This window comes from Convolutriloba macropyga, chromosome 4 (assembly GCF_964194025.1).
Source record: "Convolutriloba macropyga chromosome 4, txConMacr16.3, whole genome shotgun sequence".
In the NCBI taxonomy this organism is placed as follows: domain Eukaryota; kingdom Metazoa; phylum Xenacoelomorpha; order Acoela; family Convolutidae; genus Convolutriloba; species Convolutriloba macropyga.
In genome coordinates, this window is record NC_134471.1 from 25,441,506 (window position 1) to 25,467,173 (window position 25,668).

General features: G+C 41.7%; 1 protein-coding gene across 1 annotated transcript in view; it reads right to left on the bottom strand.

Annotated features, from left to right (window-relative positions):
• LOC142337548 (uncharacterized) overlaps positions 1 to 25,668 on the bottom strand; it is a 73,052-nt gene that overhangs the window by 12,296 nt on the left and 35,088 nt on the right. Inside the window, exons 10-12 of the mRNA XM_075386850.1 lie at positions 5,122 to 24,845; positions 493 to 700; positions 35 to 258 (exon numbers count right to left, since the gene is read on the bottom strand). Of these exons, the coding sequence (XP_075242965.1) occupies positions 35 to 258; positions 493 to 700; positions 5,122 to 24,845 (20,156 nt within the window). The remainder of the gene's footprint in view (positions 1 to 34; positions 259 to 492; positions 701 to 5,121; positions 24,846 to 25,668) is intronic.

Consider the following 25,668-nt stretch of genomic DNA (forward strand, 5'->3'; position numbering starts at 1 on the left):
GCAATAATGTAGCTCATTTTTGAATTCAACTAACTGAGCTTCTCTTTGAGCCAGGAGACAGTAGGTTGTGGATTACCAGACACCTCCACCTCAATCCGGATACTCTTCCCAATCAGGAAGATTTCGTCTGAAGGTTTCTGGATGAACATGGGCTCCGAGGGTGGCTTTGAGGAGTCGAACGCTCCCTCGCCTGTGGGTGTTTCTGGTGTCTCAACGTTGTCCCAGGATCCTCCTCGCGGAACATCGAATCCCATGTCACTAAAAACGAAATATAATTGACGATGAGGAAGGTAAAGATTGGACTTTTCTATTCAACCAATCAGAACTGCTCAACGAGACGGCTGGTGGAATGGCATAGAATGTTCCATCAGAAGTTTTCAAAATTTAATTATCAAGGTTGAAAATTTAGTTATCAAGAGGCATAATGTTCTGCAACTTGCGGAGTGTGGTGTAAATTTTGAATTAAACTCTGGGTTTATAAAAAATACTCACGTGAACGTTTTCTCCATGTATTTGAGCATTCCTTTTGTAATTGGCTTCTTGAAAGCACTAATTGTCTTGATTCGAAGGGTCGCTTTCTTCCACAGCCATTTCAGTCTCTCGGTTCTGTCGTTCTTCACTGGACAGTTCCTGGACAATGCATTGCCCAATGATGACTCATTTTCCTTGATTTGAATGATTTTGAGCTGCTTATCGTAACCTATAAGTAGGTTCCTTTGAACTTAAAACTCAAAATGGAGATAAAAATTTTTCAGCAATAATGACTCTTATATCGTAATCATATGACACAGGCTCAAAACAGAACGTATAGAAATCGTATAGAACGGTTGTTTTAGCTTAAAGCAAAATCGAGGACATCAAGCAAAGTCCAGACAAATTCTTTTCATACTAAAAATCAACTGAGGACAGTCTTTTCATACCTTAAATCGGTCGAGTTTGGTCTTCTAATATTCCCAGGTCTAGACTAGGTTATAATATTGGAACTTTCTTCTCGCTTCAACAAAATTTTTGTATACATCTTTTGTATGAAAGACTGATTTTGCATTGATAATGTATTTTTAATGGTAATCAAAGGAATGACCTTTAAAAGTCATACATGCATTTATAAAGCTGGAAATATTTCAGATTTAAACGACCAAACTCTAACACTGGCGAAACGGAAACCACTCATTATTTTGATTGAAAAACGTAAATTTTCACTAACATTACTGTGATGGTTTCAATGAAACATCAAGAAACTTAGAAGTTTTATTAAAACTCAGAGCCTTCACGAACATCAACCAGGAACAGAAAACAACCTGACAGATTTGGAGAACCTCTACCCACAAACTTACTTAAAAAAGGAGGGAGGATGTGATGGTTTCAATGAAACATCAAGAAACTTAGAAGTTTTATTAAAGTTTCAAAGATCGAAAGAAGAACTTACCTGACGAACTTTATTGCTGTGTCGATAAGTAATGGCTACAAAACTAAACTCAATTCTAATTTTGTTTTGACGCTATCATTATCTTATTGACCTATCAATCATATGTCAGAAGTAAATTCTCCCACCAACAGAAACCTGATTCTAACATCCACCGACCTCCAACTAATGAACTCGATTGTACCCAAGCCATATATGATTCTCATGAAATGTTGATGAAAATAGAATATCACCTCCGGGATTCGGAGTTAAGATCTATTCACATGCCAATCATGTAAAATATTTTTAGCTAATCTAAATTTTCTCTGTATATTTTTGCATAGATAACCACTATAAATACAAGCTAATTTTTGTATATTTTCAGTTCAAAATTGAATTTAAAATTCAACTTATTGAATTCTTTGACCCGTGTTATCGACCACGACAATGGTGTCCAGACCAGCTACAGACAGACAAATTTTGGATCTACAGAATGCAGAATCAGCTACTGCGTGGATTATGTCTTTTGTGGCGAAATGTCGCGCAGAGAAGAAAGAGGACAAGGTCAACACCGATGGTACTGTACAGGACCTACAGGTAACCAATCTCTTTCCTAGTATGTGCGGGCAAGATGCAATCATTAAACTTAGGAGCTTAATGAGTGCTAGGAATTTGATAGACACTCCGTATAAAGACATCAGATTGGCGATTCAAAATTATATTTCTCCTAAAGAGAGAGTAGTAACGGCAGAAAGGGCTAAATTTCTGTCCGTAATCCAAGGTGTAGGGGAGTCAGATGACGACTTCCTAGCACTTCTTAGAGAAGAAGCACGCTATTGTGACTTCGAAAAATTGAAAACAGCGGCCAACCCCGAAGAGGAGTTGGTAAAAATAAAGTTTATCTCAGGTTTGAGGGACCCGGAAGCAAAACTTAGACTACTAGACGGTATTAAAGCAAAACCAGCAATGTCGGTTACTGAAATGACCGAGAGCTTACAGTTCAGAAGTCAAGCAATGGCTTTTGCAAGTTCTTCATCAGGTAACAAGTCTTTGTGTTTTCGTTGGCCTTGAATAGAATGGGTTCGCACAAGTCGAAATCTGCTATTGCTGGTAGTCTCACTCTGCGTCCCAACAAGAGTTCAACTGGAGTTTTGCTCCTCGTCTTTGAAAGTTGAAAATTTATGTTTTTTGTGTAATTTTGTTGAAAAAATAAAAAATGCAAAAGCACCAACTAACAATAAACAACTCGAATCGTTCGTTGGGCTAGCTAATTTTTACGGAAGAATGATTCCTGATTTTGCAACAAAAATGCTACCCTTAAATAACATGAGAAATAGCGATTTCTCATGGGGCAAAATGCAACAAAAAGCCTTTGAAGACATAAAAAATGAATTATGTGCTAACCCACTAGTACAGCCGTATAGTCTACAAAAAGAAGCAGCAGTTACTACTGACGCCTCTGAAAAAGCCATTGGCGGGGTTCTTTCGCAAGAAGGACATCCAGTCATATATGTGTCGAGAAAATTGACTCCAGCGGAGCAAAACTACTCGAACATAGAGCGGGAAGCACTGGCAATTGTCTTTGTGGTCACAAGATTGAAGCAATTCCTTCTTGGAAGACGATTTACCCTACAGACTGACCACAAACCACTCAAATATCTCTTTGCACCAGACGAGGAGATCCCGAAGACAGCATCAGCGAGAATCACAAGATGGTCAATAGCTCTAATGGGCTTCGACTATGAGTTGAAGTACACACCAGGGGAGCAGATACCCCATGCAGATGCTTTGAGCAGAATGGATTTTGACGAAGACGAATCCGACAACGATCGAGTGTGCTTCGCAATCAATAACATCTACTTCGCTCAGAGTAATTTGGTGACCCAAGCAGAAATCAAAACTGAACTTGGAACAAACAGACTCTTCCAGGACATAATGAAACGAATCAAAAGCGGCAATTGGAAACAATGTTCAGAAGCGGAAAAAGGATTCGAACAACAGAAAGATGCACTTACTTTACATAATGGAATCATCTTCAGAGGTGTTGTTCCTTTCATTCCACCCAAACTACGACACTTGGTTTTGGCAAAAGCGCATGAGACACATCCCGGAAAGAATGCAACTGAGGCATCAGTCAGAATGATAGCTTGGTGGCCTGGCATTACCCAAGACGTTCAACACTTTGTTAGTAAATGTAAGAATTGTCAATTGAACAGGCCTAGCCTGGTAAAAACAGTCTCTACGTGGCCAGAAGCCGACGTTTGGGAACGGCTCCACATGGACTGGGGTTATGTTAAGGACCAAGGCAATGTATTAGTAATTGTTGACGCGGGTTCTGGTTGGATAGAAACCTTCCCCGCGGGAAATAGAACATCAGAAACAGTTAAAACATATCTTAGTCAAATCTTTGCAAGATTCGGAATACCAAAAACTTTAGTTTCTGATAATGGTCCTGAATTTGTAAGTGGTGACCTTAAACAGTGGTGTGAATCACTGGGAATTAAGAAAATAGAATCACCCGTCTATCATCCAAGAACTAATGGACTAGCTGAAAGAGCAGTTCAGACAGTGAAGCGGGCACTTCAAGCGTGGAGTCCAAACCTTAATGTGTCATTTGGAGCATTCCTGCAAAGGGCACTTGATGACACATCGCAACACTTCAAAAACGAGGACCAAAACTCCAGTTGAACTCTTGTTGGGACGCAGAGTGGGACTACCAGCAATAGCAGATTTCGACTTGTGCGAACCCATTCTATTCAAGGCCAACGAAAACACAAAGACAGTTCCTGCTACCTTCATCATCAGGAAGGGCTTGAACACATCTTTCATACAGCCCGAAAACTCAGCACGGACTATTCTAGTGAGCGACAACCAAATTGCGAGACTAGACGAGGACAATGTGAAAACTGAACCAGCAGTGGAGGAGACCATATCTTAATCAGAACCACAACTTCAGAACACAGATGTGGGACCTTCACATCAAGATGAAGCTTCTGCAGCCACATCATCTGCAGAGCACCAACAACCCGAAAACTCAGAGCCTTCACGAACATCAACCAGGAACAGAAAACAACCTGACAGATTTGGAGAACCTCTACCCACAAACTTACTTAAAAAAGGAGGGAGGATGTGATGGTTTCAATGAAACATCAAGAAACTTAGAAGTTTTATTAAAGTTTCAAAGAACGAAAGAAGAACTTACCTGACGAACTTTATTGCTGTGTCGATAAGTAATGGCTACAAAACTAAACTCAATTCTAATTTTGTTTTGGCGCTATCATTATCTTATTGACCTATCAATCATATGTCAGAAGTAAATTCTCCCACCAACAGAAACCTGATTCTAACATCCACCGACCTCCAACTAATGAACTCGATTGTACCCAAGCCATATATGATTCTCATGAAATGTTGATGAAAATAGAATATCACCTCCGGGATTCGGAGTTAAGATCTATTCACATGCCAATCATGTAAAATATTTTTAGCTAATCTAAATTTTCTCTGTATATTTTCGCATAGATAACCACTATAAATACAAGCTAATTTTTGTATATTTTCAGTTCAAAATTTAATTTAAAATTCAACTTATTGAATTCTTTGACCCGTGTTATCGACCACGACAATTACTTCCATTTTCGCAAAAATGTAATTTTAACTGCCAACAATTAGCAGAGCACAAAATTCGGCCAATCACGTTAAGTTAATTATCAACATACCTTCCCACCAATCATCGTCATCAATTCCGTAGATCTGAGGCTTAAAGATACCAGGATTGGTTTGCAACGTCGCATCCGTCTCCTCCTCCATAGCATACGACTGCTCAGTTTGACTCACAAATTGCTCCATGACCATCGGAACCGCTTTGCACCTCGAGAATTCCTCGGGTCTGGCACTCGCTTGGAACACATTCAGCAAACGCAAGTGGAAATCTTTTGGACCGTATCCAAGTTCTCCCAAGTTGCACTGGCTTGCATAACTTTGGTCCACGACAAATGGTTCGTCTTTGAATGACGGAACAAACTCTTCAACTATTTCGATGGCGCTTTGCAGGACAACTTCTTTCGATGATGTTTCGTTCAGCTTCTGAGGTTCGTGAACAATTTCTTCGCAGTAGGCTTGAGACTTAGGTTTTGGGTTAAACGGAATTGCTTTAAGCAAGCCTTCAACGTTGTCAGTGTTTCGTGCTTTAACCAGAACGTCAGCGCTATGAGTTTGAAGTCCTACCGGTTTCTGACAAAGGACGTCGGCTCGTATTGGCTGTTTTTCGGGTTTGAACACTTCAGGCTTTGTCCATGTGAAATCAAACTCAGTAGGTTCGATGAAACAGTCCTTGTAAAGTTGTTCAGGGAGCGACTCTGGAGCATTTTCAACAGTTCGGCTATCTTCAATTATCATCGCAAATTCATCCTCACAAACTATCAGGTTCAATGGAACCGTTTCTTCAAGCTTGAACGTCGCTTCGAACGGATGTGCAACTCTGGGTTCGTCTTCAAAAAGATTACTCGGAGACGAACATAAACCCTCTGCGGGAATTGTTTCGTAGAATGTGTAATTCTCAACAACGGGCAAAATTTCTTCACATTTTTGGTCAGGTGAAACTTCAGCCAGTTGGCTAAGCCCGATGTATATTTCTGTTGTTTTAACTTGGTTCTTGGACACTTCCGGTCGTGTATTGTCAGCATGAGCTTGCTCACGCACTTTCACTCCTTCGATAGGCACTGTTCTTTCTGTAAATTCGTCTTCTGGAATTCTTTCTCGCGATAGAAGTTTTGCAATTTGAACTGTAGCTGTTTTTAGATCAGGAACGATTTTAACGACTGTACAGTTCTCTTTTTCAGGTAGGCTGCGAGGTAATGGCTCCGCTTTTTGGGGTCCTACCAATTCTTTCTCTACTCCAAAGCCGTCGTATGTTTGATCCAGTTCAATTCCAGGAGCCGACGACTCGACTTGGGAGTCCGTCTGAATTACGAAAGCGTAATCTTCCGGACTGGTTTCGAACTCTTCCAAAGGTTCCGGTTCTCGAGATATTGCCGCAGTAGCGATGGACAATTGGGTAACTGTGGCAACATGTCGTCTTGATTTTCGCTGTCGTCGAGTTTTCGCTGCTCTCTGTCGTCGCGGTTGCACCGCCAAATCTTGTGGTCTGAACCACTTCGCCTCTGGTTCCTTCGACTTGCCAAACCAGTAATCGGCAATAAGAGATCCTTTATACGTCGATGTTCTCGGGTGATGTAGAATGTAGAAATCTGTTGTTTCTGTCAGACAGTTGTAGGTGTAATTCAACGGATTCTTTTCCAATACTCTCACTGGTTCTTCACCTTCGAACGCCAAATCAAGATCTTTTAAGAATGGGCTCAAATTTTGAGGATCGTTCAATGGTCTTTCTGTGGTTTTCTCTTCGGGATCATGCAGAGAATCATCAGCAGGCAGCTTCATTAGCTTTTCGTAAATGTCTTTCGGAACAACAACGTCTTGTTTCGGTTTGAGCGGCTTTGTAAGCAGTCGGAACGATATCGAATTGTCAAATTTTTGTTTTAGTCTGGGGCTCTCCGGTTCTTCTAGCGATTTAGAATCTAACAGAGGTTGCACGATCTTGTCAAAGACTCCCGTTTTCTGTTCTGGTCTGTATTTCTGTGGTTGTAACTCGGGGACATCAAAGAACTGGACGAAGTATTGATTTCTACAGTTACGAAGCACATTCTCAAACTGAAGTCTCATTGTATCTTTAGTAACTGGAACAATAGGTTTTGGTTCTTCTTGACGCTTCGGTTTTCGCTGACTCTTTGGAACCTTATTTTCTGGGACTTTTTTGTCGTCCGTTTTTGGTTTCTTAGCTTCTTCGACTCCCGGTGAAAAGAAATCTATGTCGAACTGTGACCAAGTGTAATTGTCCTGATGCGTTTTGTGCTTTGATTCGAAATCTTCAATTGGTTCACCAAAGTCATGATCTGTATCATCTGCCAGAGGATCTCTTGATTTGCTCAAACATACGAAGTTTCCATGAACCTGAGGCAAAGAATTGGGTTTTTCAAAAAGTAATGTTGACAAAAATCCTCGAAGTTTTACAGTAGTTTCTTCGGGCTCAGGAGACAAATTGGAGATGAAATTTTTAATCTCTGGATTGTGAAGTAACTCAGTGAACTCCAGAGGAGTTGTTTTGGGTTGCTTGGATCTCGGATCTTCATCATCGTTATCATCATCAACATCATCTGACTCAGGGGGCTCAAATTGCGTTCGTGCTACATCTGGAATTTGTGCTGTGGGCGAGTCTTGCAAAAATATTGGATATTGATTGGGATCTCGGAACAAGAATAACAGAGGTCCTCTAGATATCAAGTCATCGGGTGCCACATTATCATCTGGCATAGCATCAATTTGTTGCGGCGTCTGACCAGGCCTATTCGGTGCTGTTTGTTCAGGCGATTCCTCATCAGGAGAGTGTTTCTCAGGAGGTTCCGTTGCTTTTATTACAGTGTCAAAGAACACCTCATAGGAGGGCATGTCTTTAGTTGGCTCCTCGTCTATCTTGTTCATGATTAAGCCATCGACTTCGTATGTTTTCACACCAGTCATAGCCATATGGTAAAGCAAATCGGGAACACGTCCTGTAACCCCAAAAATTGATGACACAGTTCCACGTTTTGGATCTTGGTCAATCAACTCTACAGGACTTAAAAGCTCTGGCTCCTGCTCTGTGATCAAACTTGGTTCTTCAGGCCTCTCAACTGCTCTCGGACCTTGCACTGCACGAGGAGATTTCTTTGACGGTTTGGGTTTTTGACCAAATAGTGAAGTTACCCCTGGGTTCGTTTCCGTCGTTGGTAGTTTTGGCTCACGCTCAGGTTTCGCGGGATATCGATTGAACCAATTTGGAGGTCTTACTAACAGTTTTGGCTCATTTGGATCTCTGGCATCTCCTTTTCTGGGAATATTTGTCCATCGATCGGGATTGTAAAACTCTGATCCTTCGATTCTAATTCCAGGTGCTGGTTCTGCATTTTGCTCATAAATATCATCGTCGAGATCTTGGTTCTCGGGTGTTCTTTCGTCCCTATCATCCTGGTTCATAGATTCAATTTTGTTGACCAAGTTGGGTGATTCTGAAGTCTTGTTGAAAGTGATTACGTCACTCACAAATCTAGTCGGAAACGATTTCCTGAACAATTTTTTAATTGTCGTGATTGTAAATTTCTCCTCGGGTCTGTTATCCGATGGCTCGCTGGGTGCTAAGATTTTCGCAAACTCTTCAATATCAGTAGGGTTTAAAAACGGATCCAGTTCATTCACGTCCTGAACGCTCAAACTTGGTTCCAAATTCCATCTCAGCTTGCTCTTAGTCGACAATTCATCTTTACCAGGAATTTTATTTTCACCAGTTGGTAATTCCTTCAGTAACTGGTCTTCCAAAAACTTCCCAATGACGTTCTCAATGAGTTTACGAGCGGCTGGTCTCGAAAACTCATTCGGTTTTTGTTCGGGCTCCTTGTCTTCGAATGAAATCCCCCTAAGCTTCGGCAAGCTAATCTTTTGTGAGGGTATCGCAGCAGGCTCTTCGGGAAGCATTGATGCCAGCAATTTCTCGACAATATCGACAACATTTTTGGAATTTGTTTGCATCTCTGCAATTTTTTGGACGACGAAGCGAACGCAGATTTCAACTTGCGGTTTTGAATCGATCATCGGCAACAGCTTGTCGCGAGGCTGAGTATATCGATTAGGTTTGGGTATTTGATAACTAGGATCTTTCGCATCTCTTTGAGGCTTGATCGTAAGTTGCGCAATAAGTTCGTGAGTTACGTAATCAGTTAAGTCGTCTTCAAAGGAATTCAAAACCACATAACTTACTAACACAGTTTCAATCAGGCTCAATAGGTGCCAGACGGTTTCTGGTTTTACACCTTTTGGAATTTTGGAGCTAATTTCTGGATCATTTTCTAGGATTTTTACTCCTGGAATGCTATTAAAATCTTTCTTCTTCAAAATATCGTAAACAGCATGGCAAGAATAAACCAATGTTAAAATGACCTCTATGTTCTCCTTTTGACTCTCAAATTCATCCGGAACCAAAAGCTGCCAAGCTAAAGGCTCCAAAACTGTGCCAGCTCGACTCCAAAGCTCTCTAATATAGTAATCAACCTTTCGACTTATGTATGATCTAACGATTAATTCTTTTGGTTCAGATTTGATAGCAAAAACTGGATCATCCGATTTTTGGTCTTCCGTTATGTAATCATCCACCAACTTCGAATAAGATGCAGGTGTCAGAATTCCTGTTGTTTCTGGCTTCTCTGGCTCACCGTTTTCAGTAGCTTCATTTGTCGGCTTATTTGATTTTGGTTTTTGAGCTTGATCAATTTCAACAAGCCGTTTGAACTCGACATCTTTAATAGACAGCCAGAAACTTAATACTACACGTTCTAGATTTTGTGGTAAATCTGTCTCGTCGGCTTTGGTCAATTCTGGATTTTGCTCGACTATTTTGAGTACGTGCTTTCTACACAGTTGAGTTCTCAAATTACATATGATTTGTTTTTCGTTTTCGGTTAAATTTTCATCAATCCATTTGTTAATGTTTTCTGGTTTCTGTTTTTCATCTTTATCGCTATTCTCAGGTCTTAATTTTTGCACGATCATGCTTCCTATTGACGTTGGTTTTCTTTCATCAGACGATTCTGGCTTGCGTCTCACCTGAGCACTTTCCGACCGGAGCTTTTGAACCAACTCTAAATATTGGACCAATTTTAGCATGAAATTCTTGGTCGGGTTCTTAAAATTCGAGGCGACTAAATCTAAGTCCATGTCATCAATTTCGTCCCCGGGTTCCAAGATTTTATATTTGACATCATTTAAAACGTCGCTCAAAGTTCTTTTAACGAGAGCTGTATCTTCCGGGACTCGTTCTGTGGACTTTTCCTTGATTCGTTGGATCATTTCAACTGAGGGTTCCTCGACCCAAGGATACACGTTGTCATCCTCTAAGTTTCCAATTTCAAACAATGAGTTAATGAGATCGTCGATTTCGGGTTCCGAAAAGTCGAGGTCTTTCAGTTCCAAAAATTTGGTGATCATTTGCACAACTTCGTCTATCGCGTCTCGGGGCATTTTCTTCAGTGGTCTCAAATTGATTAAATTTTGATTGAGGCATTCTTTGAAAAGTTTGTATCGCCTTCGCTCACGGTCGAGTTGGTCAACAGGTAAACCCATTTCATCGGTTAAAAGTTGGTCAATTAACTCATCGCCCGTTTTAGGGGTTTCGGCTTCTGGTTCTGTTGAGAAGTCAGCGGGGTCAAAATTTATTAACTTCGCCTGTTTCGATTTACTCTGGAGCAACGATAAAACTTTGGGATCTAAATCAGCTTGTTTCAGAGCTTTCAATGACTTCTCAAGCTCCAACAGCTCGGGTTTTTGGTTGATATATGATCTGACAAGCATAATTTCTTCTATGTAATCAATTTCCGGCCTGAAATCGTTCAAGAAATTGTGAAGTTTCGCGTTTTCGGGATCTTTCAGAGGCGTCAACTGCTCATCTTCTGTCAACTCATCAACAACACTCTCTTTAATTTTTGTCAAGAATTTCTCAGTATCAGAGCTATCTTTGGACAATTTTTCAATCTCATCATCTTGGTTTTCAATTTTACTCAGACTTTTGTAGATTTCTTCGGGCTGTAAAGGTCGTTTCAGCCATTCTTTTTGTAGATTCTCCATCAATAGGACCAATTTCTTAACAGGAAGTTGAGAGTTCGAGCTTCCTATCAACGCAACAGTCGAAATCTTTTCCGTTGACAATGATGGAATCGATTCAATGTCAGGGATTTCCTGTTCTTTATCAATCACCGGTTCTTCCGTGGCTGGTATTTCTGATGAATCACTTGATTCGGATGATGATTTTGGTTCCATGCTTTCGGGTTTTTTCTCTTCGCCATCGTCAGCAATTTCACGCAGTTTAACATCCAGGTTGAAAGGTTCTGATTCAAAAATTTTTGCCCCATGATGGACGGGAAGCTCAGACAGCTTGAACTTATTCTCAAAGATGAGATTTCTGGAAGGGTCGGTTCTTGGACTGGCGCCAATATGTTCAAAGTCTGTATCGCGAGGCATGAAACCGCACTGATTAAGAATGGGCTCCAGAAACTGCAAATCAATGTCGCCTTCAACAGTCCGGAGTCCTGATGCCGGATGCATTGGCGTCATTTCGGAGTCCGATTCATCTGAGGAGGTTGAGGGACTTCTGGGCTTTCGTAATTGACCTTTTGGCTTTCGCATTAAGTCATCACTATCGTATTCGGGCCGGTCAGTTTCATTCGGCTCCTCGGAATCGCCTGGAGCAACAGGTCTTTCGGATTCTGAGTCCAATGTTTCGTCGTCATACGTACCAATTCCCGATGACGCATGGATACTACTGTCATCGTCAGTATCGGAGTCGCTTTCAGAATCGGAGGACATCAAGGCTGGTCTAGGAGGTTGCTTCGCTTCTTTTGCAAGTTGGCTTCGGAGAGCTTTCGTTCTATCAGTGATCAGCTTCTCAATTTTTTCTTTGAGCCGAGCTCGACTTTCTTCAGGCGACCCACAGAAATACTCGTAAATTACAATGTACCACGTTTCTAGTAAACGTAGAGTCGGATCAGCAAAAACTCTAGATTTCTCAATCGGGTATTTGGGCAATTCGAGCTCATCTTTGTCCCAATCATCTAGATCTTCAAATGTGACCTCTAAGCCGCCTTTTGGGTTTGAATCGTACCAACCTACAACATTTAAGTCCCATGGATTTCCTGGTAGTGTTCCACTGAAGCGAAGGAAAAGGCAGAATTGTTCCCAAAGTAACTCAGGGTGCTCTTTTGGCCAGAACTTCGTAACGTCGTCAGCAATAGGAACGATTCCTCGAAGCTTACTTGGATCAGTTACGGCCTCCTTCAGTTTCTCGTTAAGTAGCGGCATTGAAACCTCAATTGTAATGGGAATGAATCGTTTCTCCAGCCAGATAGGTTCAACTGGTCTCTGAATAATTTTTCCAAATTTGAACTCTTTATTTTCTGTTGTTTCTGGCGCCATCAACGGCTTGTCCGGGGCTGTTTCCAGCTCGAGTTTGATTGGTTCAACAGGTTTCAATTCTTTAGCAGTCAAAAGTTCAACTTCTGCTTGTATTGGTTTTGTGTTAATAGGCAATCTTTTGGTTACTTGAGGAGTAGCTAAGTCCTGTCCTACCCGAATCTTGATTGGCCTGTCCTCCTCCTTCTGATTGGGTAAGGGTTCCGCTTTAAACCACTCAATGGAACCCTCTCGAGACTCCAGAACATCAGGAATGTTGTCGGGCAACTCGCCCAGACCTTCCCGCACAACCTCGTCAACTACATCAATGATCTCGTCTTCGAAGAACGGCATTCGCTCAACATGAACAGGCGCAATTGGTTCCGTCTCGTAAAATTCTCCAACATCATGGAGAGCAAGATCGTCGCCATTATCAAAAAACTTGTAATATGATGGGTACTCGTTCTCAGGAACGTAAAGTGTCGGATCTGGCGCGACACCTCTTGCGCAATCGTCCATTTGAGAAGTTACAGGTAACGGTTCTGTTCTCTCGGTTCGGTTATCTTTGGGAACGAATTCCTTTCCATTGCAAAGCACATTGGGCATCGTCTCATCAGCTTCTTCAAGATCAGGCAGAAACTCAAGTTTATCAATATTCTCAGGCTCAGATTTTACATCGAAGGGCTGTGCATTTTCTGGAAGGACAATTTTTGTTTCTGGAGCAGCTGAAATTTTTTCACTTGGTTTACAAATCGGTTTTTTCAGATCCATTTGAGAACTGGGAATCATTCTTCCATTTTCGAGATTAGATGTTGTTGGCAGTTTCTCAGCTCGCTCTGTTGTGTATACTTCATCAAATTCGTCGGTTCCACGAGCAATTACATCGTTTTCAGTCAAATCAGCCGATATCAAATCTGGAACCGTATCGTCTGTGACTATTTCCGATTCAATGTCAGGAAGTTCAGTTAGCTCGAAGACCGGGTCCTCTTTCTCTTCGGATACAGCGCCTTGTTCGAAGTCCGTTTTCTCAGTTGCTTCGTTCATTGGTTCCATTTCTTTTTCCAAAGCTCGATTCGTGACTTTTTTCTTGGAAGCCAAATCTTCTGATGTAAAAAGTGGAATTTCGTCAACTCTAGCGACAGAATCTCGCAAATTGTCGACGAAAGGTTCCTCAATGCCTGATTCCACAGCTATTGACTCGACTTCAGGAATCAAGAACATAGGGAACGTGTCCTCAAAGAACTCAGACGGCCGAGTCCATTCAATTCCAGCCTCGTCTGGCCGAGAACGAATGACGACCTTTTCGGGTCCACGACTCAACGCGTTAGCAACTTGGTTCGTCACCACATCTTTAGTGCAACTATCCAGAGGTTTTTCGGGCGCAATTTTGTCAACTTTCTCGGGCACAAAATCATTCCCAGTTGGTAAGCCAAGAGCATCAGTGTAGTCGCAGTTAAGTTCCGCTTCCTGAAGTCCGGGGTCATCGAAAGCGAAAATGTCTGCAGTTTCTGGTTCATTTTCTGACAAGTCTTCTAGCTTGAGTTGTTCGACCTCTTTTTCTTCAGCATTGTTTTCGGACAGTGTCAACTGCTCATCAGCAACTTCATGCAATTTCTTATCGGGTAAAATTTCAGTCAAAATTGATGCTTCCTCTTTAGGCGTTGATTTTATATTGGTCTCAGCCTTTTCAGTATAAATTGTATCAAACTTCTGATCATTCAATGCCAAAATTTTCTCGAATTTATGATTGGCCGTATCAAGCTGCGATTTCTGCGGTGTGATGATGGCATTCTCAGTTGGCTTTTCTAAAACTTTGATCTCTCCAGCCGCCATTAGGTTCATGGTTTTCGGCTCGGCTTCGCTCAAGATCGGAGATTTTTTCACAACGCGGCTCTTATTTAAGGACGGTTGCATTGAATCAGCAACGCATTGCTCTGTTTTTGGCTTTTGGTCTTTTAATGGCGGCAATTTTTCTGGTTTAAACCATTCAACATTTTCTTGTTCAAGAGGCAATGCATCATAAATGTGTTCCGAAAGATCTGAAGTGTCTGGTTTTCCAGATACAGTATCAAGGTCGATTACTTCAGTCTCCAAAGGCGCAATTTCATCAAGATCGATGTACTTAATTTCGCTTTCTTGCGCTGTGAACAATCTAGGTGGCTCTTCCAAGAAATTTTTGGGTTCTTCCATCAGATCATCTTTCAAAACCATCATAGGAAGCAACTCTTCGGTCATGTCCGGAACTTTCTTGATCTTGTCTGTCGTCACCCATTTCACAGGATCTTGTGACGTAGGCAAGGCTTCTAAAATTGGCAAAGATTCCTGACATTGCGGGTTTAGTTCCTTGTATTCGGAATCCCTCGGAATTGCGTGGTCTGGTTCTGGGTCCTCGATTGGTTCGCATGATTGGGGTTCCAAAAGGTAGCCGAACTGAGAGTGACATTCTTGGAAGTCTGGGATCTCTGAAGGAGGACTGCTTTCAACTGGTGCCGAATTCTCAATCATAAATGCCTCATCATACATACATACAACTTCTAATTTCTCACAGTTGTAATACTCGATTCCAAAAGTTTCTACTGGCGTTGTATCGGTGAAATCTTCTGTTAGCCTCGCAATGTTGTCAGCAGTTATTTCGAGTGTCTGGGTCTCCTTTATCTGAACTTCACGATTATTGATATTAAGTGTTTCTAGCATTGGAGTTACAAGATCTTCGTCTGCTAAAGCAACAATCGGTTTTTCGGACAATTTATGACTTCGGTTATTGTCGGGCTGTTCATTTTCAGTAGCACACGTGACTTCTCGAGTAGTATTAATCAAATTACAAGTAACAGTGTCAACGTAGTCATAATCAGCCATCGAAAGCTCTGGTACTAACTCTCTTTCTAGAATCGGATCGTACAACCCGGGTTCGAAACTGAGTAGCACTCGCTCAGGCGCTGGCTCTGAAAAGATGTCCGAATCACATGTGAAATATGGCAAAGCGTTGTCTTCATGAGAGGCAATTTCCTGCATTTCAGTTGCTTCGGCCGTTTCAAGCGGACTTTCGTCTGCAGTTTCAATAAAATCGTTCGGCTTCAGTTTGTTCTCGGTCACTTCAAACACACTGGCGGTTGACCACTCGTATTTCTCGGGTGAAATTGGTTTCGATTCGACTGAATTAGAGGTCAAAGTCGCTTCTTCCAGCTGTACATTCTCATCGTCAGCCCAGTCGCTTCTTTCTGGTGCCAGCTCGAACACTTGAGGTCGGAGGTTTGGTATGACATCAATGTTATGTTCGTTTAGAACTTCTGGTTGGCTCAGAACATGCAACGATTCTTCGACCTCGAGGATGCATTCTTCGGCGTTTGTTTCGCGTGGTTTCAATTTTGATGCAAACGGTATTGAATTTTCGGACTGCAAATCGTTCAGTTCTCCGACACTTAGCAAATCTCGTCGATCTTCAAAACATTCATTGAGACTCTGTTTTTGCTCTTTCTCAGAAGCCAATTCTTTATCAGAAGGTTTAAGTTCCTTGGTTAGGAAAAACTCTTGCGAATTATTAACTCCCCGTCCGATATTAACATTCTGCAAGTTGTTTTGAGTTTCTAAAGGCTCGGAAACCCAGCTGCAATCTGCTCGATCAGGTTCAACTGAAATCTTTTCAACTCGTTGATTGTACAACTCTCCAATTTTCGAACCGTTGACCGACAGACCTTCAACTACAACTTCATTAGAGTCGTGAATAAGTTCCGGTTGTTCATAATTTTCAACTTCAACTTGATCTCGTTCGTCTTCAATCTCAAAACTGGTTTCGAATTCTTCGCCAAAATCAAATTCTTGGTAGCAACAAACTTCGTTGTTTATTTCATCTGAGTCTAAAACATGGAGTTTTGACTCTGCAATTTCGGCTATTTGATCGATTTGATCTACTTTCGGCTTAATGTCACGTTGAGGTCCAACTTCAAGCCATTTATTGTCGACGACTTCGATTTGTTCATGCATATTTACGCTCAGAGTAGACAACTTGACATCATTTGGTGTAAAGGTGGTAAAAATTTCTTGCTCAGCGTGAATTTTAGCCGAATTGATCGGATCGGTTTCGAAAGTTTTGAGCAGTTTAACTGAATCTTCGTCCATCATGCACGTTTTCTTGAATGTGAAATTAACTTCGGCTTCTTTCAATGGGGTCACATTCTCGATCAAGTTTGCAGTTTCGTCTTCAGGGACCAAATTTTGAACCAAGTCAGCAAACTGAAAGTCAATATTTTTTGTTTCTGCGAGTGCAGTTGTTGTGTTATAAGCATCAGGAATCTTGTGTGTTTCTTCAGTAAATGCTTCCGAGCAATTTTCGGTTAATTTTATATTCGGCAAAGTGAGATCGGAGCCTCGGTTGTTGTCGTAGTCAAAACATGCGGAACTAATGGGTAAGTTCTCGAGAACTCTTTCTTTCGGACGTTCAGGAACTGACTTGACAGCGCATTGTTCGATCTGAGGTTCGATTGCATTTAGCATTCCGGTTTGCAAATCTGGTAACTTGTGCTCTCTCACAATCGCCATTTTGAAATCTGCATCTTCTTTCGGGGGTTCTTTGAACACCATCTCTTTAAACGTCGGTTGGATGAACTCTTCGTTTAACTCATCGTCAGCTGGCTCCATTTCAAGCCAGTCTTCTTCAATCGGACCGTCAATTAAGTCTATTATCTTATGCTCAAACTTAGTGGCTTGTTTTCCGAGGCCTTGTTCTTTGAAAATTTGAGCCTTTTTCACTTTTGGCTGCAGGAAATAGTCATCATGGTCGTCTGCCATTAAGAGTCTCGGGAATTGTGGTCGACCTCTTCCGAGAACATGAACATCCGAGTCTTCGACTTCGTGTAACTCGGAATTTCTTGGGTGCAAATCATGTGCTCCAGCGGTAACTTTCTCGGGTTTCTCAACCGAGCACGGCTCGGCACAGTCCCAGAATAAACTTGCCTCTTCAGCTGAAAAGACGTGAGGTGTCTCAACTTTTGCAGGTCTGTTAAGAGTCTCTTTTGGGTCTAGAACGTCCAGCAAATTTGCGGTGAGTTTTTCTGTTTTGGGCATCGAGAACTCGGCTAGAGATGTCAGAGCCAGAAAAGCGTCATCAGGTTTTGCCAATCGGTAGTTCGGTTCAGAGGTACCTTCGAAAAATTTAACATCAAATAGTCCATAAGCAGCAGTCACAGGTCTTCTTCTTGAAATGGGCATAAAATCAACGCTTTGAAATGGAATTTCGAACTCCTGGACTGATGCTAAGGAGAATGTTTCCTCAAAATTGGGTTCTGGGTTCAGCAAACTGGTCATGAGGAACTCTTTGTCGCATATTTTGGGTTCTGGTTTTTCGGGTAGCCAAACAGATTTCTCCGGAAGTACATCTTGCAACGTCATTAAGGGAATTGCCCCACATTTCACTTGTCGAGGTTCTGGTTTCTCCGGTTCTACTTTGGTGATTTCCACAATTGGGGCATCCTTGGTTTCTTGTCCAAAACTCTCCGGTTGAACTTTTTCCATTGGAATCTCGAAGACCTTAGCTCGGCCATAAGGAAACTGGTCATGTCTCCAATTTTCTTTTTCCGATGTTTCGTCTGTGCTTTTGCCACATTCGTTTTGAGGAACTTTCTGTTCGTTGAGAGGTAAAGCACAGTGCCAATCAATTTGTTCAACATGCGCTGCGTTATCTGTCAGACTTGGCATTATACTGGCTTTTTTGGGCTTTTTGGGCAACTTTTCAATGTTACAAGCCAAAACATGAGACGAGGGAGTCGCAAAAAGTTCATCCTCTTCGACCAACGGTAACGGAATTGACTCTAAAATATCATTTTGGGTTTCCATAGGAATGAAATCATCATTATCTATCTCATCAGTATCTGGCATATCAACTTGATTAAAATCAATGAAAGGCATTGATTTAGTTCTTTCAACGTCCAGGCGTTTGACAGCCTGGTTCAAATCTAAAACTCCTGTTTTTTCGGTCATTTTATGCGTTTCAAGATCTGCTTGAATGCAAAACACAGGAATCTTGTTCAGTTTTGCTATGTCAAAATGTTCGTGGCATTCCTCAAAATCGGCTTTGTCTGTTACTTCGTTGCGGACAAAAAGTGACGTCATTTCAAGCGGATCCCAAACGTCGAGGTACGCACTAAGAGTTGGAGCAATTCGTTCCTCAATTCGATTCAGATGGTTAACATTCGATTCTTTGATCGACTGCGATTGTTTATTTTTTGGGAAAATTGGAGAACAGAATTCGTTGCAGGAATCGTCTTGGATTGGAAGCGCAAATAAAGTTTCTTGGTTTACTTTGGCATCAGGTTTCGTTGCAGGTGTTGAAATTAACTCACATTGATCTTTTGGCGGTTGTGAAATCTCGATTTCTTCAATGAAATTCAGATCTAAGTACTCAACATCTTCTTGCCCAACGGATTTAAGAACACTTGTCTCGTTACTGTGGAGGTCAGGTGGTCCGTCGCTTCTAAGTTTTGCTGTTTCGATATCCTTAGACGGTTTTTTGACTTCGTGAGCGTTAAGCCAAATAAGAGCGTCACTTACTTTATGCATAGCTTCTGGTTCAACAACAGTTATGTTATGTTCCTCCAAAATTGTCTGTTGCAAAATAGGCTCAAGATTTTGTGGATCTCTTTCTGGTTCTTCCAAGATTCCATGTCTTTCCCAAATGTTTCTGTAAGGCACGTTGCTGGCTTCAATTGGTTGTAACTTTTCACCAATTTGGGAATTCAAATCGACCACTTCAAAGCACGTGACTGCTTTGTCGCGGAGTTTTGAGTAGTCAACAGGCTCTGTTTCAAGCATTGTTTGTTCGTCTGGTTCGATAACTTCGCAAACAGATGTTGGAATTTGTTCAGTCAAATCAGCGGTTGGCAAGACAAAAATTTCCGCAACTTCATCGCATCTTTGTGAGTTTGGTGGAAATTCTTCAGTTTCGAGCGGCTGGTCATCTATGTTTAAAGCAGAACTCAGCAGAATTTCTTCAGTTAAATCTGCTTGCAAAATGAGCTTGTTTGTTTCAGATGCAATCTCTTCACTTTTCTCTTCGGTTGGTTTCTGAGACAAAATTTCAGTAGAATCAAGCGCCACTTCTCCGAATAAATGCAAACTTGTTGAGTTCGGCACCACCTCTTGTGCTTTATGAGGAACATCTGTCGAACTTCCGGGAACTGGCAAGGTCCCAAGCTCAATTTGAAGCCAGCTATCATCGACGACTTGAACGTCTAGCTCAAAAATTTCAGCATTTGCTTCCACGTCATTTTGGTGTAATTCTTCACTGTTTTGGAGTCTGTGAGCTTTTTCTACGGTCACGCGATCTTCATGTAGGATATGCACAACGGGTTCCGCCACTGTCCACAAATCTTCGTTTTCAGGTGCTCTGGACAGCAGGGTGACCTCCAACTCCGAAGCATCTTTTTCATCGGCTCTGACTTCAACCACTTGACAAGAATCCGAACTCTCAGGAATGACCAGATCACCCGTCCCTTCATTGGGTATGACCACCTCAAGCTCGTTGTGAATTATCTCCGGCATATTCTGAGTTGCAACATCCGTGCAAGGCTCCTGTATTACCGAAAGATCTTCAACTTGCTCCCAAGGTTGCTGAACGATGAACAGATTTGGAGCATAAAGTTGAACGTCGTCAATTGTCGGAAGGGATAATTCTTGATCGCATACAACGTTCGCACTCCTTGGTTCCTGATCTGCAGCAACTTGGTCCTGCTCTGCAAACTCTGGATCAGATGGCGAGAATTCAACGGGCTCCTCCGTTATAACGTCAACAATATCCGCCACACCCAGTTTGAAAGCGGTATCATCTTGTTCGGGTTCGACAGACTTCAATTCACGCACAGTCACAACTCCTGGAGCCTTGCCGGTTCGAGGTTGCAGTTCTTCAACAGGATCGAAAATATCAAGTTCGGCTATTTGACCTCTGAGCAACTGTTCGGGTTCTGGAATGTCCATCGGAGCTTCGGACATCACGGTTCCTGCGTCTTCAATAGGGAACAGTTCCTCTTCGTACGCTGGCATTATGGAATCTAAGGTCGTTTCCCAATTTATTGTAGCCTCGAAATATTTGAAGCCAATATCAGCTGGTTTTATGGCCACTTTGCTAGCAGGCAGAATTGATGATTGTTCAAATATTTTTGCTTTTTCTGGACGCTTTTCTGGTTCAAAAGGTTTCAACTCAAATTCGTCCGTTTGTTTTTCCTCGGGAGCACTAAAAATGTTTCGGATTTTAACTTTTGCTTTGAACAGTGCTTTTTTGTCGGCAATGTCGTCCATTTTTGCGTTTTCAATTTCAATCTTCGTGTCAAAAGGTGCCGACTTGTCAAGAGAAATATCTTCAATGTCGTTTCTGGCCGAGACCACCCGTTTAGTTGGGTTCACTGTTGACATGCTTGGCTTCTCTTGGCGATTTGATTCTGCCAATTGATCAGTAGGATACTTATCCTTCGTTATCAGATCAACACTTCGTAACTTTATTAACTCTTCAAGAGGCAAAGCCTCTGTTTCGGCCATATTTTCATCTTCAACTTGCCAAAGGACGTTTTCATTCCACAAATGCTCATCACAAAACTCATCTTCATCGTCGGACAAACTCGGCGCATGTTCAAACACGATCACACCTTCTGAAGAATTCGCCAGTCTTGGTTTTTCCTCTTCGGGAAACGAAAACGGAGCTTCAGCGAATAGTTGTTCACTATTTGTGATTTCTGGGAAAAACGGGTCTTCTTCGGGAACTAAAAATTCCTCAACTTTTTCAAGGTCAAACTGCTCAATTTTGCCGATAGCGTCTCGCCAGTCAACATTTTGGTCGGCATCTCTTAAGGGAACTTCAGTGTATGGTTCAATGTGCGCTTTTTCGACATTTTGACCTTTATCAAAGTTGATTGAGGTCATTTGCGGCAATGATTTGGCCTCTGCAACTCCAAGTTTGCTGACTTCTTTCGGGTCGGGGCTCGGGTTTAAACCAAAGTTGAATTTAGTCGATTTGGGAAGATCTGACACTTTCTCCGAAGGCAAAGGCGATGCTCGAGTCCAATCTAACGGCTCTCGTTCTAAACCGAGTGCATTTGGAACTGTTTCAGAAACTTCGTGCAATTGGTTTTGGTTTTCAGCTCCACTTATGATCAATTCGGAATTCTCCAAGTCAGGTTCCGATTCCATATCTGACGTTTCATCCCATATTTCATCCCTGCTTAATGGAAGCGCTTCGTGGACCTCAGTTTTACTGCTCGCTTCTTCGAAATCCTCTGCTTCGTGAGGAATGATTTGGGAAATGGTTTCGGGAAAACCAATTGTTTTAGGATCAATAGTTAAAGCCTTTTCCGTCATTTGGTCAATTTGTCGCAGCTCAGCAGAACACAAAGAAGGCATATCTTGATGATCGAGTTCATCAGCAAATGGATCGATTCCTGCAGACTCCAAAGGTTCTGTGGACAGGAACATTGGCAAGATCTCGTCATAGAACTCGGTGCATTTCTCAAATTCAAGCATCTTCTCAGAACCAACTGAAACTATTGGCCGGTCTAATGGCCGAGCTTGGTCGGTGGCAAATTGCCGAGGAACTGTTTCACGGAGGCTGACTTCTCTGGGTTTTTCGAGACGCATGGGATCCGACTTCAAGCTTGGAAGAGTGTCAATTTCAAGTGGCAGAGCTGTTGCGATATCTTCCGTTACATTTTGCTCCGAGGGTTTCGCGAAGTTATTTTCAAAGATGGACATTTCAATTTGGTCTTGATCAACATCGAAGTCTTCGGTTTCGTGGTCTTCAGTTTCAAGAACAAAAGCGACGCTCTCAATCGCAATTTGCTTCATTTGTGCTTCGTATGGGCACTTGTCGCCAATTTCTCGCAGAGCAAAATCTTTCAGTCTGTTAGGGACAATTGGGTAAAATTGCTCTTCGAGAATAGGGCCTATCCATGATTCGTCGACAACTTTGCCCACGGAAAGTTTGTATTCATACCCTGGCGATGCCTGCAAGGGTTTCGGATCATCAAGCGTGTCATATTGAGGTAGGTCAACATCAACGGAAGGGTCAACCAATATCTGCGCGTTTTCTGTCATATCAATCACAACATCGTCAGTTCTGCCCAAGCTGACGGTATCTCTAAACTTTGCTGTCGGTTCTAAGTAATTTCGGTAAGATTTTGTAGTTGTGTCGATGGGCCTTTCGGCTACAAACTTTTTGGGTTGATCCCAAATATCCAAGTCTTCTTCCAAAATCAAATTCTCCGTGGTTACTACATCGGATTCCACCGGGTCGTTCAAGGGATCCAAAAACTCTTCAAATTCAGCAAAATCTTGATTGTCGTTGAGATCAAAGATTTCAGTGTCAACGAACAGCTCCTGTGGTTCAACTGACGAATGAGGTTCCCCAAGTTCAAATCCAGGTGGTGCTTCGTTCACGTTGTCAGCTACGTCAATTATGATTTCATCTTCAAGGTTAAAAGGAGTCGACTCAACATTGTCAATCGGGATGTCAGGCAGAATCTGTTCCTCGATTAAGTTCGGATCTGGATAAACTGAACAATATTCTGAAGGCGTCGGATCTAAATCTTTTGTGGTGTCTTCGGTCCAAAAATCTTCAAAACCCAGGCATGATAACTCATTGGTGGAAATATTGGTTGGATCAATGACATTCATTTTTGGTTTGTTTTGAGGTCTAATTTTGGCTACGGTAATTTTACGACTTGATAATTTATCTAACTCTGAAATTTCATCCAAAGGAACGAATCGATAGTCCGGGAATGCAACAACTGTGCTAGTCGATTTTAATGGAGCTTTTGACAAATTCGGAATCGGATTTGATTTGGTCGCCCTGTCTTCGGGTAAAGGGGGTTTGACGAATTTGTCGGGTGATTTGAAAAATAGCTGAGCTTCCCTCGCGTCGCAAATGGCATCTGTCCAATCAACCATTGTTTCAGCTTCAGGAGTGTCGTGTTCTCCTGGTGACAACTCGGTTGCATATCCGAAAAACGGTTCATCAATTTCGTCAGCTTTCACCGTAATTAACTCATTTGCGACCGGAAGGCACTCGCTTTTTGGTTCCTTGTCTCTGACTTCCCTCCAGGGAATATTATTGTCCACCTGTTGAAGGATGAAGCAAGATTCGGGTGACTTTTCAAGGTCATTCAACTCAGTCGTGAGAATAGGAAACAGAACGTCCGGTTTATCGAGGGCCTCGTATATGTGTTCACGAACTGATGCCTGAACAGTCGGGTAATCCTCCGAATCAACAACTTCAGCTGTAACAGGTTCGATTTCGAAATCCTTGCTCGTTGCTGTGGGAATCGCAACCTCTGCTGATACCATGAGGCTATGCTTACTGCGATCAGCAACGTTGCTTTTGACTTCAGAACACAGAATCGTTTCGACGCGTTCTTTTATGAGCTCAACAATTGGCAATGGCGCCGTCCGATCAGACTCGAAAAGTTCTCCAATGTCTGCTAAAGCTTCAGTCGGCCACTCGAAACTCTCAGGGGCATCCACGAAACCAAATATATCATCGAAGACTGCATTTTGAGCTGGATAAATTGGCAGAAAGTTGTCTGTTTCAATATCTGCATCTTCTGCTAAAATCCCAAAACTTTCAGAGCAGTTTGCAAAATCAATATTGAACGATTGAAGAAGGTCTTGGATATCGATTTCCGTTGTTTCGATTTGTGGGGGCTCTGCAACAAAATTTTCAGTTCCAATTCTGAACAAACTGTCGTCAAAAAGCAATGCCCGACTTTGCCACTCGGCTTCGGCTAATTTGGGCGTGAATACATCCGGATAATGCCATTCGGCATCGCATTTTGCTTCTCTGTTATGCTTTGGAATTGTGAAATCCAGTGATACCAAAACGGGCAAATGGCCGACTTGACTTAAAGCAGAGGGCGGTTCTTCGTTCATAGCGTCCGCGTTTTTGTGATCAATTTGGGTCGAGACTTTGGGTCTATCAATTGCTAACAAGGGTGTCGATTCCAAGTTGAAAGTCTGTGCAATAGAAAAGATTTCGTTTGGCAATGCCTGGATAACTTCGTCTCTGTTAATATCTCGTTGATCAGAAGGAATCGGAAACTCGGGAGCCGAAAACGTGAACGCGATCTCTGGGGGGAAGTCAACTCTATCTTCTGGTTCTTCTATAGGGTTTCGCATTACGTATGCCGTTATTGTATTTGGCTTTGAGGCATTTCGGTCAAAGTAGACAATTGTGAACTGGTTTAGCTTGACATGAAACAGAGTCTCTTTGCTGATTGGTTCCATGTCGAGAAGTTGTTCCAGTACTTCGATTTTTTTGAGGTTCTCTGGGACGTCGGGAGATGAGTAGATTGCCTTCATCATGTTTACATGTTTGCGGACCAGGTATCCACGGACCAAGGCCTGACACTTGACAATTGCTGACTTGCTAGACTTGTCGTCGTATCTATTTAAAAAAAGGTTCGATCAGTAAAAGAGATTGATTTTAAAGCACATATTGACAAAATCTTACTGCTAATTTTTTTTCCAGTAGTCAACGTAAAAATTGCTAAAACGTAAAAATTGCAAAAACACAAAAATTGCGCTGAATACAATGAGAAGTTGTAAGAAATGTGGTGAAAATTAAAAATTTAACCGCTAATCTTGCCAACTTTCAGCATGAAGTGGGGTGACTCTGATTTAAATACAAAGGAAATCGAAGAGTAGCAGGTGCCTGGTTGTACACCAATAACATTAGGACGAAAAACCATTTACACTAAGATATACAAAAAACGATTAACACACTTCTGGTTTTGGCCAAGGAAAGCCAACGACAAATTTGTTTGATAAAATTATAGATAAAAAACAAAAATGAAAATTTTGTCACAATTGTGATACTATTTTAAAAGATAGGGTCAATAAAAAGATTTAAAAGACGTTTTCATATATTGAAGCCATGTTTACATCTCAAAAATCAACATTAAGAAAGCATACAACATTTTATTATTTCGAGACAAAAATTCCCATGAGACATATCATCAGTGAGATTAAGTGATAGAGTCAACAAATATGGGAAGAACTCAATATATTGGCAAACTGTTATAAAAACAAATAATTTCAAATCATAAAAAACAAAAACTACAACTAACTACATTAAAGTTCGTTCAAAACAAAAATGTTGGCAGCGCAACTTTTCTTACAAACAAAAAAAACCTGTAGATTGCGTCAATTGCGTCCTGGCTATTCTGACTGATGACATTTATACTTCTTTATGTGCCTGCATTGGACAA